Source organism: Canis lupus, chromosome 27, assembly GCF_048164855.1.
Source record: "Canis lupus baileyi chromosome 27, mCanLup2.hap1, whole genome shotgun sequence".
Classification (NCBI taxonomy): Eukaryota; Metazoa; Chordata; class Mammalia; order Carnivora; family Canidae; genus Canis; species Canis lupus.
The window spans coordinates 36,773,277-36,792,456 of record NC_132864.1 but is presented as its reverse complement, the minus strand read 5'-3'; the positions used below and the strand labels follow the sequence as shown (position 1 = coordinate 36,792,456).

The 19,180-nt window shown below is 55.1% G+C and overlaps 1 protein-coding gene and 1 long non-coding RNA gene across 8 annotated transcripts in view; one reads left to right on the top strand and one right to left on the bottom strand.

Annotated features, from left to right (window-relative positions):
- The window catches only part of CABIN1 (calcineurin binding protein 1), a 151,489-nt gene that overhangs the window by 95,947 nt on the left and 36,362 nt on the right, over positions 1-19,180 (top strand). For all 7 annotated transcript variants that reach the window (XM_072803448.1, XM_072803443.1, XM_072803444.1 and 4 more), the window contains one exon: positions 9,049-9,162. In XM_072803448.1, the coding sequence (XP_072659549.1) occupies positions 9,049-9,162 (114 nt within the window). The remainder of the gene's footprint in view (positions 1-9,048; positions 9,163-19,180) is intronic.
- Positions 2,318-8,851, bottom strand: LOC140619668 (uncharacterized). Its single transcript, XR_012019515.1, has 3 exons — positions 7,601-8,851; positions 6,394-7,303; positions 2,318-4,030 (listed from the first exon to the last, which is right to left on the bottom strand). It is a non-coding gene; the product is annotated as an uncharacterized lncRNA (long non-coding RNA).

Genomic DNA, 19,180 nt, shown 5'->3' with positions numbered 1-19,180 from the left:
TTCTCCAAAGAAGATATACAAAAGGCCAATAAGCACAGGAAAAGGTGCTTAACACCATTTTCCATTGGGAAAATGTGAGTTCAAATCACACTGAGATACCACTTCATACCTCCTACTATGGCTAGAATCAAAGATTTTGGCCTCTCCTCCTGGGGGTCAGGGGTGCATGAGCAGCCACTGCCTTACTGACAGTTCTGCTAGGGCAAGGGAGTTGGGCACCGGGGCTATGTGCCCCCTGCTTAGAGGCCAGGGTTTGTGAACACTGGTGGTACTTTCCAGAGCTAGTTTCCTCTGGGGAGCCTCTTGTTTGGAGTACTACCTCTCCTAAACTTACTTTGTTTTGTGCTCACTGCTGGGTCTCAACTTGGGAAATGTTCTTCACATTCTTTGCTTCCCATTCTTGGGGTATGGTCCTCCTTGGTTACTCAGTGTCTTAAGAGAAAGGTCAAGAAACAGACTCCAGTGCTGCACTGAGACTACTTGGCCTGGGCCAGCTCCTCAGTGTTGTTTCACCCAGCATGCTGCCCAGCAGGGGGAGCAGGAAACTGAGGCTGTGAGGGGACAGCAGCTTGTCTTGAAGCCCTTGGGGAGGAGGTGGCCAGGCCTGGGCCTCCTGAGGCTCAAATGTTTCCTCTGTCTCTGCTCTCGAGGTGGGGGGGACCAAGGCCTCTAGACCAGGCCCTTCACCTGGCCAGGTAGATGGATGCCCAGCTTCTTGATAAAGCCACACGGCTGCTGATTGGCTACATTGGACTAGAGTGAGGAAATGTTTACTGAAAGTACTTGTGTGAGAGGCTGGAGGTTTAGGAGAAGCAAGGCTGGCATACCAGCTCCTGTGGGTGCAGTGGCCACTTAGTAATTGGGCTGCTCTTGGTCAGTGTGGCAGGAGGTAGGCAGTGAGCCAGGGGTGAATGGCATCCCAAGTGAGGAAGGAGGGGAGAGGAGAAGGGCCTGTTCTTTGGGAGAGGCCACCTTCCTGGGGCTTGGCATACGGCCAGCTTCTGGCCCATGGGCTGGGGCTCTGCTCATCTGGGTCTAGCACTGCCTACGTCAAGGCTTGGCCTTTATTCAACCTACACTTCACCAAAAGGTTTTCCTCCCACCCTCCAGGGCAAGTGTGAGCCTTGCTGGCTCTGCTGTGGGATGAAGCCCACCTTTTGTTGTGTGGCTTTTCCCCTCTGACCTGGAACAGCTCTCTGACACAATTAGCATCCAAGTTATCACTGAGAGGTGACACTCAGGTGAGGATTGCTCCGGAGCCTATGGGGCGTGAGATGGAAAAGGGGCTATCAGTCTGCTCTGATCATAGGCCTGGCCCTTCCCCAGACCCTGTGATTAGAATGTGTCCCTCTCCCACCACTTGTCCTCTTGCCAGTGTGCATGCTGGAACCTGAGCCACCTCTCCCAAGTGCCGGCTCCCAGCACCTCACTCAGGCTCGGCCAGCTAGACAGCTGGCTTCCAGTTTCAGTCCTATGGATAGATTTCTTAAATTGTCAAGCGGGGATAATGGCACCTTCATTGTAGGTTGTAGGTTTTACTGTGAGGAAAAGTGAATTAATAGTGCTTTACCAGCTGGGAAACATGCATACTGATGACGAGAGCAGCCTGTCTTGCAAGCCCCACATGCATGCTGCTCTGATGGGAGCAGAGGCCACTCGCCGTGAACAGTGCTCTAGACCAGCTGCTGGCCTCTGTCCCTGTCCCAGTGTACTCCTGGAGGCAGCTGCACAGCATCATGGCCAAACTCTTTTGCAGTACATCCTCCTAATGGTAGGTGACAAGGCCCTGTCAGTGTGACCTATGGCTGGATAGTGGCCTCGCTGCTCCAGCCCAGTCAGACCCACTTCTCTGACCCAGAACCTGTGCGGGATGAGCCCAGGCCCCAGTGTCTGTTTAGAACTTGTTTGATACAGAGCTGCCTCCTGCCAGGTGAGTCCAGCAGGGCTGCTGCCACCTGTGATCTCCAGAGAAGCTGCTGAACTTTGACTTCAGAGTCCGCTTATGCTCTGGTGTGAGCTTGAGCAAGGGACGGGCCAGCTGGGCTGTGAGCCCCTGCCCCTTCCTTACCCATTGTGGGTGGTTCCCTACCTGCCTGTGCCATCAGCTCACATCTAGAACCTGCAGAGTCAGGTTAAACGAGAACCCATGAGGATGGGCGGGTGTGACAGAGCCACCCAAGGGTGCAGCCTGGGAGACCCTGCTGCATACACATGAGTGAGTGTCCTAGGAGCAGGTGGTAAGCTGTGCGTTCCATGCCAGACGGCAGGACCAGGCATGACGAGGGCGTGCCGGCCACACAGCAGGGCGTTCCCCCATTCCTTCAATCCCTGCTCTCTTTCTGTATACCCAAAAGGATGCTGTGCCACAGGCTCCCCACGCAGAAGCCCTGGGCTGCTGCTGATCCTCGCAAGCCAGGTTCTTATCAGGCTTTGTTTGCAAAATGAAACTCCAGATTTCTCTCAACTTCAGAATATCAGTTATACATTTCAAAGTCTGTCTACAACATGGTTTGAAGATTTCACTGTGCCTTTGGGGGTCAGAAGAGGGGGAACAAATGCCCCCCCCAAAGGCTCATTGCCTTCCTTGTTCTGTCTTTGGGAAGAGGTGAGCTATGGATCCCAGCAGTTTGAATGGGTTGAGTACTCTACTGGCAGCAGCCATTACAAATTGTACTGCGTGTGGAAGAAACTACCACCACCTCCTCATCCCACAGACCATGGTACGGCCGAACCCCTGTATTAGTGTCATCCTCTACTGCCCACCCTGCCCCCGCCAGCATTGTGCCTATGCATCTCTACGGGTTCATTCATTCCGCAGCTGTCACCTGCATTGATACATGCGAGGCCCTGCCTGAGGGGCTGGCATATACTGGTCTGCACAGCAGAGCCCCCCCCACCCTTGAGTGCACACAGAGGGGAGGGAGAGTAGAAGCATACCTAACGGGGGTTAGTGATGCATCCAGAAGAAAGATAAAGCTGGTAAGGGTGTGCAGTGGGGGGAGTGTGGTTCTTTAGGCAGGGAAGTCTGGGAAGGCCTCTCTTAGCAAAGACCTGAAGCAGGTGAGGGAACTAGCCAAGGTGATACCAAGAGAGGCTTCTGGGTGGACAGCATGGGTCACGTATGTGCCTTGAGATAGGAATGGGCCTGGCAGGACTAGAATCAGCCAGGAGCCTGTGTGACTGGCTGGGCAGGGAGGAGAGGGGGGGAAGATACATTCAGAGCTCCTGAGGACCTGGGGAGGCAGGGAGGAGCTGTGGCGCATCATTCTAAGTGAGGTTAAAGCTACCACAAGATTGTACATGAACGCCTCGGGCTGCTGTGTGGAGAGTGAGAGGTTTGCCAGTCAGGCCTTCGATGGCTCCATCCAACCACTTATCCAAAGAGCCTTAATAAAGGGATTTTCAGTGGCCTGGGTGGACATCTGGAACCCACAGGGTAGGTGTGATGCAGGGTCCTTGACCAGCCCCAGGGCACCTCTGCATCAGGCTACCTGTCAGAACTTTCGGTCTTTGGTGGCCGACCCTTGGCACCAGAGGGAACTTGGGATAAATGCTCGGCCTCATCTTTGCCCTACTCTCTGCTCTCCTGCTGGTGCTTCTTGCTGGTCAAACCCACCCAGCAGTCAGGGGGTACGCCCCAGGCCTGGCTTTTCAGGTCGGTGCAGGAAGGGTAGAGGAGGAGCAGTGGCACACTCTGCCAAGTTCAGGGGCAAGGCCGGGTCCTCCAAGAAGACACGGGCTGTCTCAGCTTGGCGGGGGAGCAGGCTGCATGGGTAGGGGCATTCTCTCAGAGGTGCAGGTGAGGACCTTGGTGCATTTGTAGACAGGTGCTTTCCCATCTGCTATCTCGCATTCTCCAGCTGACCCTAAGAGTGGCCTGATGGTCACTACCACCTCCATCCTCCCAAGTGGGCCTCTGAGGCCCCAATGAGGCCAGCAGTCATTCATTTATTCCTTCAACAAAACTTGAGTGTGTACTGCTGCATGCCCATGTGGAGAACTGCCAGGCAAACATGGGGCTTCTGAATCACTGTTTGGAAGAAAGAATAGAGAAAGATGTCTTAAAAGATAGCCTTTGAGGGCAGCCTGGGTGGCTCAGCGGTTTAGCGCCGCCTTCAGCCCAGAGCGTGATCCTGGAGACCCAGGATCGAGTCCCACATCGGCCTCCCTGCATGGAGCCTCTGCCTCTCTCTCTCTCTCTCTCTCTGTCTCTGTCTCTGTCTCTCATGAATAAATAAAATCTTAAAAAAAAAAAAAAAGATGGCCTTTGTGCTCCAGCCTGCCCACACATGAGCTCTCAAGCAGTTCCTTTCCCAACAGCTTCCTTGGGTGGGGAGCCCAGGATGAGGGCTCTGCCCCAGCACTCCTGCCTCCAGTCCTGGGCCCTCCATCCCCACCACGTACTACTGGCACCTTCCTGCAAACTGTCCCGCAAACCCGAACACTGCCCATTCCTTTCACTCCTCCCAAATATTTGTCACAGCCCTTCCATGGACCCCATACTGGTCTAGCCCCATGTGGAGCCACCTTGTGGGTCTGACAAAAGGGGGGCAGACCACAAAGCCGTCACAGTTGGCAGGGAGGCTATTAAGGTAGCCATGAGGCTGTGAGGACAGTATTGAGGGGCAGGTGGGAATGGGGTGAGATGATGCTAGGCCTAGAGACCTGCAGGGCCACAGTGGGGGCAGAGGCAGGAATGGCTGCAGGGCTGCGCATGATGGGAGAGGGGAGGGAAGGAGATGAACTTGCATGTGTGTGAGTGAACTGAGGTGTGGAGCTGGCTTTCAGTCTGAGGGAGCTGAGGCCTTCAAGCGGAGGAGTCAGGAGGGTCCCTCTGCCTTATGCCAGGATAGGAATGTCCAGGCGAAAGGAAGTTGGTGCAGGACATCAAGGTGCCGCGTGCTTCCTGGGATTCTTCTCCCTGTCTCTCATCAGGACTCTGCCCTCCTTCTGCCCCTTGTTAGGGCATTTAGTGCATTCTGCCCTCTGTCAGAGGAGGGTTTGTGCACTAAGCTTCAGGGGCCCATGGATCCCAGGAAGGATTGGTGCCGTTAACTGGCAAGTGGCCTGGTTGTGTTTCTCCCATTCCCAGAGGTGACGGTAAGCTGAGGCTCCAGGCCGGTGGCATGGTGACAGGTTGCTCAAGACCTGAGACAGGACTGCCTGAGAGCTGCACATAGATTTGTAAAATGACTTGCCCGCCCCGGGATGGGGGTGCAGGATAAGAACCCAAGCCTTGGAGTCCTTCAGGTCTGGGCAGGAATGCAAACCTGGCTTGGTGCTTCCTGGCTTGGGGGATTCAGGACTCCCCCCCCCCCCCCCCCCCCCCCCCCGCCGAGACCTCTCTGAGGCTGTTTTTTTGTTGGTAAACTGGCAACAGTGTAGGATGAGGAGTGATGTGCTGTGCTTAGTGCAGGTGGTGGTGTGTGTCTCACCTCCCCATATCGTGAAGCTGCAGAGCAGACTGTGCATTACAGGTGCACCATGGTGGGTCAGCTCCCCATACCCCTCCCCTCACCTCCCCGGCACTTCTCAGTTTTCTGGGCAGGTTTCCTTGTCCCTGTCAGCTCCCATCTGGGGCCTCAGATATAAATTAGCTAAGGTCTTCCATGAGCTGTCTGGACGCTTTGTGCCATAGCCATCGATCGGATCTCTCTGGCGGGCCTGGGAGACGGCTGAGGAGCCCTGCTCTCTGCTGGTGTGCGGGGGCCAAGTCTGCAGGAGGCTAATTGACAATCCTGATCGGGTTTGGCAGGCCAGTGCTTTCTGCACTCTTCTCAAGTGGCTGGTTTTCAGGTCTCTAAGAGTGCTGGGACCTCTCCCACAGTCTCCTCCCTCTGTGGTCCTCCACCTTCTGTCTGACTGTTCTTGTGGGAAGGGCTGTCTTGGTGCAGGTGTTATGGGAGAAGCTGCAGGGTTGTGGCAGAAACCGAAGCCCTACAGGGATGTGTGTTCCTGCCCCTCAGCCTTGGGGCCTAGAATCGGACATCTGGCTCAGGAAGCAGAGTCTCCCACTCTCTCTACTCTGGCCATGACACTCTTCTCTCTCACATATCCCCAGTCACACGGAAGGCACATTTTCTTGTTCTTATGAAAGTAATGGCCAATCCTAAAAAAAAAAAAAAAAAAAAAGAAAGAAAGAAAGAAAGAAAAAGAAAGTAATGGCCACCTCGGAGATGCCTCTTTGAGTCTTGTTTTCCTACCCCTCTCAAACTGCTGCTAACTGGATACTTCCCTTAAGTCCCAAAGGAGCCCCAGAGGGGGCTTTCATGCATGCTCTAGGGATACCCCAGTTCAGTGACAGCTGTGTGCCAGTCATAGCTTAGTTGTCATATCCCCTAGGAGTCTCGCTGACCTCCTTAGGCTGGACCATAGGTGGTCAGGTGGGCTCACCTGTCATATTCAAAGCGTATATATCGGTTCTTCTGTCTTGTGTCACTTTCTGTGAAGGTCCCTCCCCTTCATGGATGATTAGACTGGCAGCCTCTCACATCTTGCTTGGGAAAGACTTTGAACCAAATGGCACTGAGACCAAAGGATCGTGGCTAAGTACTGATAGAGGTTGTGAGCATCTCTCCTGGGCTTCTTGAGTGGTTGTTCTGCTTGCTGGAGGTCTGAGGCTTTAGCTTCTCTTTGGATCCTGTGTCCCGGGGCCCTGAAGAGCCCTGACCAGCTTGAACTAATCTGAGTTAGATCTCATTCCTTGTAATGAAGCACACCTGACCTACCCTATTTCCCTGCTCTGCACTCAGTTTGTCCATGGCCGACCCTCCCTCCCCTGGTAGAAGCACTGGTCAGGCTTGTAACCAGCCTTAAGAGGCTTCTAAATAGACTGGTCTGGGAGGCAGGGTCTCTGAACCAGACTGCGGGACGCTGCTCTGGACTTCAGAGTGTGAACTGCAAGTTGATCCCTCGTTGCACTGGAGCTCAAAAGTTGAAGGCTGGGCCTGAGTAGTTCGCTGTTCTTCCTGTGTATAGGGCAGAGTGGCCCCTGTGCTCCCTGGCTGAGGACCAGGGACTGTTGCTGCCTAGGTAACTCCTCTCCTCTGTTTCTGCCTCACCCATGTAGGGGCAGAGAGGAGGTGCCTTGGCCTTCAGGAAGCCTCATCATTCACCATGAATGACTATGGCATCAGTTCCTGAGGTGCTAGAAAGACTTGAGAGTCCTGGAGAAGTAATGTCTCAGGAGACTGTAGCTGTGGCTGCGCCTCCCTGACAGCCGCTGAGTCTTTGCGAGAGCAGCCCCCACACGGCCTTTGGTATGATTCCTTCTCTGTGCTCGCCTTGCTGTTTTGGTTGGAGTCTGTGAGAGAGGAAGAGTCTCAGTCTGCTTCTGATCTCAGCATGTCAGATGTGTCTGAGCAGGTGTCTGGGCTCAAGGAGGGCTCTGAGCGAAAAAGCAAGCCTCCTGAGTGCAGGTTTAGAGGGGTCAGCTGTGTAGAGGGCTGTGGACAATATGTGCCCTCTTGTCCAGCTGGGGTTTTCCCTGCTGTCGTACATGCTGGGCTGCTCATGGCCCTCCATCCCCTACCCCTACATTAAAGCTGCTTAGACCAGGCTGGGCTGCAGCCCTGCCGGGCAAGGGCAGCCTTGACTTTACCGGGCCTCAGCCTTCAGCCACTCTCAGAACCGTGTCCCTGTAGGAAATGGCCTTAGAGTCACTGCCAGGCTTAATCATCCAGGCTTCCCCCAGGAGATGATGTTCTCCCTTGGGCTTCCACAGAAGAGCTAGCTTCATCTGCCGTGAGTGTGTCATCCAGAAGATTCATGCCTGAAACTTTACCTGTCTCCATCCCAGAGGGACCCTCATTTCTGTGTCCCACCCCTCATAGCTTCAGGGTCCTGCCTGGTGCTGGGTGCAGAGCAGCCCTCAGTTCCAATAGCAGCCCCTTGGGCATGTCCCTCTGTGCAGAAGCTCGGATGCAGGCCAGCAGGGGCCCTCAGCCAGCAAGCCAGGGAGCTGGGGCTTGCACTTTTGCCAGAAGTTGTGACTAGGGGGACTATTTCTTAAGTTCAGCCTGACCAGTAGTAAGTACAGTGGGAGCAGGTGAGACAGTTTGCAGGCTGAGACGTGAAAAGGCATTAAGCAGTTGGGACACAAGGTGATAAAGGCCTGGCACCAAGGGTGAGAGAGACAAGGAAGGGACCTGGACGGGGGTGGAGAAGGAGTACTGATTGGCTGGGGGAATGGGCGCTGTGGAAAAGAGGAGCTGATGTTGGGCAGTTCATGTTCCAGTACTAACTCTGCCCCCTGCTGGCTTCTCCCTTCTAAGGCAGCACTGTCCCAGGTGCTGGGTGGTGAGATGGTCCGGGTGTGGGAGCCTCCCTGGGAAAGACCTGAGATGGGAAGGTGACAGACCAGGCAGCTGGTGGGGAAGGGCTGCTCTCTGAGTCAGTGAGAAGGTCCCAGAGAAGGCCAAAGGAGCCAGGCCCACACCTAGCCTCTCAGGCTGCCCCCAGGTCCCACTTGGGCTAGCAGGCTTTTGTTCCCACCCTACCAGGCCCCTGGGCCTGGATTCCAAGAGGCACGGTTGCCCAGGGAACACTGGCCTGAGCACTGTGGATAGAACCCCCCTCCCCTCCCAAGCACTTAGGCCCCTGGCATCCTACAGAGACTAGCTCTTCCAAGCCTAAGGTGGCTGTCTCCCAGCTGCGATGAGTATTGCTAACATCCTGACAAGTCAGGGCTGACCCTTTGGGCCAGTGGGGGTCCTCCTGACAGAAGGCAGGGCGCTAGGTCCATATAGCATATTTTCAAGGCCAGCCCAGGTGGGGGTCCCTATCTGTGCCCTTCTTGGGCAATCTGAGGCCACACTCTCCTAAGTCAGCCGGTGCTAGGCAGGAAATCAGTTCCGGAAATGTACCCCACAGCCAGATGATCAAAGCCCGCAGCCAGAGCTCCCTGGAGCTGCGGGATCGGTATCTGCAGGAGCCGCTGCTCATCCCCGCTCTGCCAACGCAGCCAGGAAGGAGGGGACTGCCTCCCTTCCCCGTGGGCGCCGCGAGCTGCCCACACACTCACTTCCAACCTACTTCTTGTTTCCCCAGAACCTCCAGTGGGCCCGCGACGTGTTGCTAGGCAGCGGTATCCCGTGGCAACAACTGCAGCACATGCCGGCACAGGGGCTCTTCTGCGAGAGGAACAAGACCAATTTCTTCAACGTGAGTACTTTGCCTTGTTGATTTCCGAGGCTGCTTGCTGCACTGCTTTGCGCCGGAGGCGCATGGGAATGGCCCCCTGGGCGGGCGTTCCCGGGACCACGGCTTTGCGGCATCCTCAGAGGGCGGGCAGGGTGGCGCAGTCGAGAGTGCGCCAGACTCGGGAGTGGGGCTGTGCCTGCTGAGCGACTTCTGGCAAGTCGCTGCCCCCTTCTGGCACTGGTTTGTCCCTCTGTGGGAAGAGGCATGGATGAGCTCAGTGTGTTCTCTGGAGCCCCAGATATTCTAGGGCCGCAGCAAGGAGTAGTGAAGGGGCTCTAGGCCCATGGTCTGCTTCTCCTGGAGCAGCTCCAGGTGCCCCATGTGGTCTTGAGCACCTAGGAAATTCTGACCAAAGGCAGGTCTACTGCTTCAAAAACAAGTTTGGCTTGAAAGCCAGTGCTAGGCTCTCAGTACCCTTCCAGCCTTGACATTCTGTGTAGGGTAGAGACCCACCCGTTGGCCAGGACATGACCTGTTACCAAGTCTGTCTGCTTTCTATCCTGGGGCCCCCTAAAACCCACATCTACCCTTCCTGGCCACCCCACCCAGGCCCAGCCCTCCCTCATTTGCTCTGTCCTACACAGAGACAGCTGGTCCTTCGCTCTGCTCCAGCAGCAAGTCCTCATCCACCCCTCCCAGCACAGCCAGCTCCCAGCTGGGTAGCTTTGGCAAGTTACCTAGACCCTCTGAGCTTTGGTTTCTTCTCTGTTTTCCCTGATTTCCGGTTACATGTAAGGAAACTGAAGGGTAGAGTGGGTCTGCACAGAAGCTGAGGAGAGCAGGTATTGGGTCTGGAGGGGTGTATCAAAGGCTGGTTCTCAAGGCACATGGCAATGGGGGCCTCCCCACTGAGAGCCAGCTAGGCAGTGAGGTGTCTGGGTCTGTGGCTCTTCTCTTGTCCCAGGCTATGACCTTCTAGTGGCCAGGCAGGGGCCACGGAGCCTAGGAGCTCTGCATCTGCCAGCCCTCTTTCCCTGTGGATATTTTATAGACAATCAGTAGATGTAATCTGTAATCAATCTACACAGTACCAAGGGTTTGTAGAAAAAGAGAAGTTCCCTCCTATCCAGATGCCTAGGCCACAGCTACCATCCCACGGCCACCACTGTCCTCATCCTGTGTATATCCTTCCAGAAGGTGTCTGCCTATTTATAAGCCAGGGCACAAAAATGTACACAAAGGACAAGTACATGTGCTTCTGACTTTTTTTTTTTCACTTAAAAATATATCTTGGTATCTAGGAACTGGTTCGTTGTTTTTGATAGCTATGTAGTATTCCTAACATATGGATATGTCACAGTTTACCTACCCATCCCCTACTGATGGGCATTTAGGTGGTTTCTAGTCTTGTTATTTCTGTTTCATATATATACCTTTGCTATGTGGGAACCCATTCATAGGATAAATTTCTAGAAACAATTTCCTAGTCAAAGGATTTGTGGTGCCTTTCAAGTTTTAGAGGATAGTATCCTCCAAAGATCCAGCCCACATTCCCAAACTTAGATTCATTTTTTTCAGACCTCTTCTATACTTTATATTATTTAACTGTTTCATATATGCTCTTCAGTAGGTGAGAAATGCTATAGTGTTCCATTCATTTTTAGTGGGATTGCCTATGATATGACGTTAGTAGTTTTGATTTCTTCTTCCATGTCATTTCAACTCATGTTAATTTTCTTATTAGATTATTGGTCTTTTTCATATTGATTTATAAGAACTTTTTATATATTAATGAAATGGGCTTTTTGTCAGTATTGTGCAAACCTTTTTTTCTGCAGTTGCTAAATTGAAGTTAGAGCCAGGCAGCTAGCTAGTTTCCCTGAGCTCCGTTATAAAATGAGCTACTGTTATTACCTGCCTTGAAGAGTAATTATAGAGATCAAGTTATATAATAGGGTAATGACCCTAATTCAGGCTCTGGCACATGGTAGATGCTCAAGAAAATAGCTGTTGAGTATTTGCCCTCAGAAACTATGCAGTAATGTTAGAAGGAGAGAGCCAGCCTCCCTCTCTTACTCATGGGTGGAGTGCTTACCCTTCCTGATGATAGAGTTTAGGAGACCAGCACCTTCGATGCCTGTAAACCTGGGGCACGTCTGAGCTGGCAGCTGGGTGCTCCAGGCCCCTTCCACATTGGGCTCATTCCCCATAGCGGCTCCTGTGGTTTCTGAGGCCTTCCAGAAAATGAATTCTGCAGAAGGGCAATCAGGCTGTGCCTGTGAAAGAGAAGGCTAGCAGACCCCTGGATGAGCCTGGCACCTGGGCAGCACTTCCTTGTAGCCAGAAGCCCCTGCAGATATAGGCCACCCAGCCTGGACTGGATAATTTGGGTGCTTTACCACTACTGTGTCACCTGTTTATTTCTCCATGCTTCCCAGTGACCTGCTGCCTTTACCCACCTCGGGCCCTCTCTGGCCCAAGTGCTGGCCACCTCCACTTTCTTGCTCTTCTCTTTGGAGGTAGGTTGGGGCTCCTCAAGCTTCTCCAACCCAAGATGTTAACCTCTGTCTGCGAAGAGGCCAGACAGACACTTGCACCCCCATTTGAGAAGTACCCAAGTGACAGTTGCTCCCAGCTGCTTGGTGACAGGATGGCCCTTGCTGAGCCCACCCTACCCTGTCCTTGTCATTGCTGCAGGAAGACTCTCAGGGTGGACACTCCTCCAGCCCTGCCTCACACCCAGAGAATGCTGACCCTGTGTGCTCTTAGTACACAAATTTGTCTAGCAGATTTGACCAAGTGTGAGGAAATGGTTTCCTGCCATGTTTACAGAGGAGCATTTAGAGCCCCCTCAGCTGACTCTGCTGGGATAGGGCCATGGCACTGACAGCTGGGGCTATCGGTCGGGAGAAGCAGCCTGACTCTTCTCCTTTCCTGTGTACTTCAGCCTGGGGTGGGGATAAAGGCACAGGGCTGTTGGTCCTTGTGAAGAGGTATAGGGAAGGTAAGGACAGGGGCACTGTGCAGCCTGGCCTGCCATCCCTCAAGTCCCCACCCTCCTAGGCTACCCATGCTCCCATCTTTGGTGTCACTCACCCAAGAGGCTGTCTGGACAGCCTGCCTCATCATCCTCAAGGGCCTGAGCTAGGGGACCCTCCTATTATTTTTTAATGACAGTTTCTAAAAAGTGTGTGAGTTATACAGGGCCACATTGTCACTGCACACAGTCCAGACGCACAGTAGAGTGCAGGCGTGCTGCAGCCTTCTCAGAGGTGCTTCCGTGTATGGTTGGGCTGTTCTCCTTTCTCAGGTGTGTGTACAAAGTCAGACAAGCTTGTGCAGCTGTTAGAACTTGTATGTGTGTGTACACACACGCATGCTTTTCAGCACCTTGGAGTTTTTTTAGCTGACATTAAGTCTGAGAAGTTTCCCTGTGAGGAACACAGGCCATCTCTCTTTGGAAGCTGCCACGCACTATTGTGCTGTGCGAAGGCCACAGTCTTCTTGAGTGGGCACATATGCGGGCCTTTGTGCTCACAGGCAGGCTGCATGGGGTCTCCTTGTGCGCACTGTTGTGCCGTGCACCTCGTTGAATCTCTAGCTGTCCCGGCCTGGCCCAGAGAGGTGCTCACTCTTTGTGTGTGCCGTCGTACTTTTTCCCTTACAGGATGGTCTCCAGGCACGTCCTCTAGGTCCAGCCAGTGGTGGCTGCCGCAGTGTCCCTGCACAGGGTACAGGCAGGCTTGTGGTGGAGTTCCACATGCATGTGTAGGGCATGCCCGTGTAGGGCCTCTGTAGGACACCATGGGGGCACATGGGAGAGATGGGGAACTCTTGAGGAGTTTGGGTGTGCTGGAGTGGGGCTCCCATGGCAGGGCCAGTACCATTCAGCCAGCAAAGGGCCAAGAGACTGTGAGCAAGGTTAGAGGCACCCTCTGGGGAGCTCCTCATGGCTGGATCATGCCTAAGGTCATTCTGGTTGAGTCTTTTCATGGGGAGGGTGAAGGGCCAGACAGAGGGATGGATGCTGAAGGCTCGGTAAGTGTGACTGGGGCTCTGATGTCAGCTTTCCTCAAGGGAGCTCTTGCACGTGGGGTTTACCGGGCCTGCTACACAGCTGGCTGGGGACCCGTAGCAGCGTAGACGTGGCATGTAGCAGGGCGCAGCAGTGTGGTTAGAGAGAGAGGAATGAACTTGGCACAGCTCCAGTCCTACTGTTCCATAACTTGACTGAGAAGGAACAGTTCCCAGCCCACCCCCTTCCTCTGCCATGGAAAATCCCTGCTTGCGGGCTGTCTGCCGAGCAGGTTGGAGCTCCTGGGCCACGACTCATGTTCCTGAGCAGGCCGGAGCCCCAGCTGAGGGCCCCATTACCTCAGCCCTTTCCCACCAGGCAGAACAGTCTGGTCTTTGCCAAAACAGAGCCAGAGTTGTTGGACGTTGCTGGTTGAGGTCCTGCGGCCCTCCCTGCCCCAGCGGGGCCTGGTCTGGGCCCTGATTCCTGTTCTTTCACAGCATCGGGCGGGCCCAGCGGAGGCGTGTGGCTCTGTGATTCAGAGGCGGCTCCTCAGGCCAACTATGCAGAGCAGGGAAGACAGGGAGGCCCAGGGCTGGGCACATGGAGTGGGAGTTGGCCCGGGGACATGTGAACCCTCCTGAGCCAGTGCCGGCCCTGAGGGGGCTGCAGAGTCAGGGGAGCCAGGGGGCTATCCCTCTCTGGGTGGAGGGGGGCTGGGAAAGTAGGCTTCAAGCACATGGTAGAGACTAAGGGCTTGTCTTCGAGTGCCCAGAAGCTTCTACAGCATCCTATACAGGTGTGTGCACTTCTGGGCAGGTGGGCCTGCATAGGCTGGAGCTGGGCTGCTCTGTCCAGAGTGAACTTCTCTCCCTCTTGTAGTTGATTCAGAAATGTTCCCATAGTAACCAAGCCAGAGATGGCTTTCCCTCCTTTCCCAAAATGTTTGCTTATTTTAGCAGGCAGGGTTTTTTCTTATTTCAACCCAGTTTCCAGCCACTGTGAAAGAAGCAAAGGAAGCTGACGGCCCAACTAGCACGGCTTCCTGTGTCCAAGACTGTGTGGGGTGGGCAGCTGCTGTGGCTCGAGTTTGAGGAAGTGGAGGGAAGGTGCTGGCCTGCTGGGGCTTGGCTGCCCTGCCACCGTGCCCCCGTAGCCACTCCTGCCCTATGTGGGGGTCTGCCTGCAGCTCTGGTGAGCAGCCTGTGGCCAGCGGTACCCAGGGTGGGACCCTAGGCCCTGGGACCAGTGAGAAGAGCATAGACTTTGGATTTGGGTGGGCTTGGCTCCTGGCCACTGCATCCCTGATCAGGCCCTGCATAGGGCACGGGGCTGCCTATTGGCAGGGTGGTCACAGTAGGTGGATGGACGCCCTCACCCACACATGCTAATAAGCACATCACACAGCTCACTCATAGGATCAGGAGTCAGCCTGCATGGGGCTTTGGGGCTTATCTGTGGATCCCCCAGGGGTGTTGCAGGAGGGCAGTGCTGGCACCAGAAGGGGCATGGCAGGAGCTGGTGGTGGGAGCCCCATCTCTCACGGGGCCAGGGACCTCCAGAGGCTCTGGTCCTGCCCTAGCTCAAGTGAGGCAGCCTGAAATACAGGGCTGTCTCCATCCACCATATGGGCCCCTTTGTGCATGGCCTAGCTTGGCCTTTGGTGGCTGTAGATGCAGGTCATGCTCACTCCTTTGTCAGTGTGACATGGTGCTCTACTGTCTGTCCTTCAGCTTATCTGCCTGTCCTCATCCCAGGGGAGCAGTAGCTTCCAGTTCACCACTGGTACAAATACATGGCCTTCCCTGGTCTCCTTTCTCAACTGGACAAGTGCCTAGAAGTGGAGGCTATGTCACAGGCCCTCCAAAACCAGTGCCTCCACACGTTGGAAGCCAGATGGTTCTGCAGGTCCTGCCCCGATTCCCTCTCACCAGTCCCCTCTCTGCCCCTACTTGGCACTTAAAACCAGAGATGACTTTCCTTTTGGCCTATCTATGGAGTGATCCGGAAGGCCAAGCCCCTTCCTCTCCCCATGGCTAGTCCCTCTGTCTGACCGGCTCTGGCATGCATGCCCAGATGGGTTCTGTGGTTCTGTTTGTCCTAAAGCGGTTGTGCTGTGTGGTCTCCAGCCCTGGAGCGTGAGTGCTCACCAAGGGCCCTGATATGAAATAAAGGGCCCCCATAGGCTGGGCAGCCAGCTCAGGGGAGAGCTGCCTGCCAGAGCTGGGGGAAAAGAGAGAAGGGCTCCAGAAACCCCTGGCACCCCATCTTCCTAGGCAAGAATCAGTCACACTCCTTCTCTAACTTGCTGCCAGTTGGCTGTGACCTTGGGGGGAGTCCTCCTCCACCTACCCAATGAGCAGATGCCAGGTGTTAGGGAGAGGCAGGCACAGTGGGCCCACCTCCCAGGCGGGCAGCCCAGCCTCTGAGCCTAAAGCACGGCCGGGCCTGAGACCGTGCCTGTCTTTCAAGCCAGGCCTCAGCCAGTGTCCCAGCCTTTGGGAGGGAGCTGGGGGTCCAGATGGAGGCCAGTGGTGCCAGGCACGGCTTCTGGAACCTAGCACACCAAGCCCTCTCAAGCAGGGACTTCATCTAGAGCACCCTCCCAGCACCTAGCACAGTGCCCAGCAGGAGAGACATGCTTAAAGACTGAATTTTTCCCACCTGTGAGTTACCTGGGACAGAGTTAACTGAGAAGTGAGCAGCTCCAGAGTGAGGGACAACAGGCAACATCCTGGCTTGAGTGAGCCCTGGCCAGGGCCTGGGGTCTGTGCCTGAGACATCTTCCTCCTGCTGCAGGGAGGCCCTTCTTTCCAACTCCCCTCCCCCCGCTAGTTCCCAAGAGGCACCGTGCCTGGTGGGCTTGTGGGCAGCCCTTGCCTTGCTTGCACCCACTCCTGGAGCTGAGTCACTGACACCCACCCCCAGATGCCAGCCCGAAGTTCAGGGCCTTTTGCAACAGGCAGACATAAGGGAAGACCAAGGCACGGCCCAGGGACGAGGTGTTGGTCTCCACCCAGTTAATTATATCCTATACTGCTCCTGACAGCAGCAGATTTGTCCTGCCTCCCGGCAGTAAACAAGCCCCAAGAGTGTCAGCGTGGGGTGTTCCAGCCTGTGGGGCGCTTCAGTGCAGAGTCCCGCCCACTCTCTCTGGTCAGGGCCAGGGAACATCGGAATAGGAAGCCCCTGGTTGGCAACAGACCCACACCTTTCCTGAAGTCAGTCCACCAATGTTACCTTTTCTGCTCTCAGGACTGCTCGTGACCAGTTCGGGTTCCATTTCTGTTTGTCCCTGTGTCCACATCTCAAGGAATGTGTTGTCCCTTTGTGAAACCTGCCATGCGCCAGACCCTGGGCGAGCTACATTGTCAGTGAGGTCCAGTGTCCATAGGACCATTTCATGGAGGTGCCATGGGAGGTTAGGTCCCATGCCAGTCCATGTTGGAGGAAGAATGCGAACCTTACTCTGTCTAGTGTTGAAGCTGTGGGTGTAGCCTGCAGTTGCACATGAGGAAAGAAGAGCAGGAAACCAGGAACAGGTTGGCTCCTACACTGGGATTGGCCCAGCTGCTCCCAAGCAGGACTGTTGCCCGCATGGTTGATTGGCTGGGTAGGGAGGATGGTCTGGCAATGGGCAGGGGAACATGGGCATCTAGCCCTGCCCTAGCAGGTGGGGCTGGGATTCCAGGATGATGGGGGCTGGAGTCAGTAGCTGGGCCATGGTAGAGGCCAGGGCCATCCCTGGGGGCCAGGATTGCACTGTTGGCTCACATATACATTGGGCCTGTGTAGGCATGACTGAATTGGGCCACCTGTCTATGGCAGACAATCCCTGCCCAGCTCCACCCAGGAGCTGGGGCTCCTGAAGCAGAGCACAATAACAGTGGAGGCTGCCACTGTTGCCACAGTGCCAGGACATCTGTGCCCAGCCTGGCCATGGCAGTGATGGCAAGACTGGCCCCATTTTCAGGCACTCACTGGGGGCTTTATTTGGGGTGCTGCTTTTGATCCTCCACAGCATGTGTGAGTGGCTTAGATACTATTATTATCCCCATTGTACAGATGGGGAAGTTGACACCAGCAGGTGCCATAGGCTGTCAAAATCAAAAGCCCTTTTCTATCCTTGGCCCACCAGGCTGACCTGGCTTCCCTTGTTGGACAGCAGAGCTTGTGACCCTGTTTTTAGGCCCTGTTCATAGGCCATTCCCCAGCTGATGTGCTTGCTCTGGGTATTGGGGAAGGATGGCACATTTGTGGGGTATGCTTCTACACCCAAACTTGTCAGCAGTCATGCGACAGGGGGAAGGCGGGGGGTTGCTGCAGAGATGGTTCTGTCTCCCCTCTTTGAACAGTATACGGAAGCCCAGGGGGTAACCCAAGATCACATAGCTAGCAAGTGGCCAGGCTGGAGTTCAAAGCCAGGTCTGTCCCACTCCATGACCAGCTCCTTTAGCATCCAGGCTCTCTCTGCTCCATTAGTGATGCCTGCTGTGGGCAGTGGCAGACTGTGTCCTGTGTCTCTGCCCCCTCCTTCAGGGGATAGAGTCCTTTGCCTCTCCCTTGCTCTGAGGCCTCCTGGTAGTTAGGCACTCTCTGCATGGCTCTTTGTCACCTTGTGGCCCATTTTGTCTTCCTTCAAGCCATTAGAGAGGCCCCTTCTTGGGGGGGGGGGGGTGGTCCAGATTCCCCAGGGGAGGTCAGCTGGTGAACAAAGGCTGTGGGAGCCCAGAGCTCACAGTGGGTTTTGGGTAGGGCTGGCTAGATGGGGAAGGATCGTGAGGATGTGAGGGCAAGGGTGGATTTGTTCAAGCCAGATGTTAGTCCTGCCACCCTTTGCTCCCCCTTTTGGAACCTCACCTGGTTATCATTGCCTCCCATGCCCTCAGGGCTTTGGCTTTAGTGCCTCCCTCAGTATCTGAAAACATACTGGATGAGGACCATTTTGCATGTAGTAAGGGCTTCCTCCTGTGGTCCCCTTACAGGGTCACTTCCCAGCTCAGCCCTCCCAAGTTTACCCCACCTCTTCTTGACACACACCCCTAAGCCCTGCTGTAGGCTGGTCTCTTCCAGCAGGTGTCAGGACCTGCCTGAGCCCCACCACTGCAGTCACTTTTGCATACGTGCTCTTCAAGACCCTCGGGCCTAAATAAACCCCTACCCTTCCTAGAGCTGAGACCTCAGAATCTGAGGGTGAGCTGACAGTGGGAAAAAGGCAGAGGAGGTGACATTGGAGGAGGTGCCTGCTCGGCGGGCTCCTGAGCAAGGGGAGATGTGAGCCATTGTGGGCATCAGGTGAGTGCCATATGCCTGCAGAGTTGCCAGCTGGGCCAGGTGCAGAGTGTGGACTTCCTTGTAGGGCAGAGGGGCTAGGATGGAAGAGATCTTCAAGATGTCACACTTGGTAACATGATGTACTGGAGGGGCCAGGCTGGGGCAGGGCCCACAGCGCTGCCAACCTGCTATTCTGTGAGACTCCACTACACACGACAGCTCACTGAATCCTTGTAACCCATGAAATGTAGGCAGTGCCATTATTCCTGCCTTACAGATGAGTACACCGAGGCTTAGTTACCTGCAAGTCCGCACCTGAGCCCGAACCCAGGCATTCCGAACCTAGTCAGGGTGGTGGAAATGGCAGCCAGTGGATGGGCCCTAGAGATAGGCAGAGGAGGGACACAGGGCCCCCTCAGACCAGTAGGATGCTAGGCGGGGCCGTGAGGACAGGAAGCATGGTGGGGTGCAGCAGGGGTGGGCTGGAGCTCAGCTCTGCTCTGGCGCACCAGGTCCACTGTCCCGTACACTTCTACCTGGTATGGTGTGGGCCCTGCGTCTGTGTGTGCATGAGGGACACCAGGATGCCACTGAAGGGCCACTGCTCGTCATCCCACTTCTTCCTATGCACACATATCAGATTCTCAGAAATTATCTGGGAGTTCACTGTGGCTCTCCTCTTCCCTGTGGTACTAAGGCCCCATGTGGCTGTGGATATTCCACCCAGCCAGTGAGGAATGGGGATTGGCT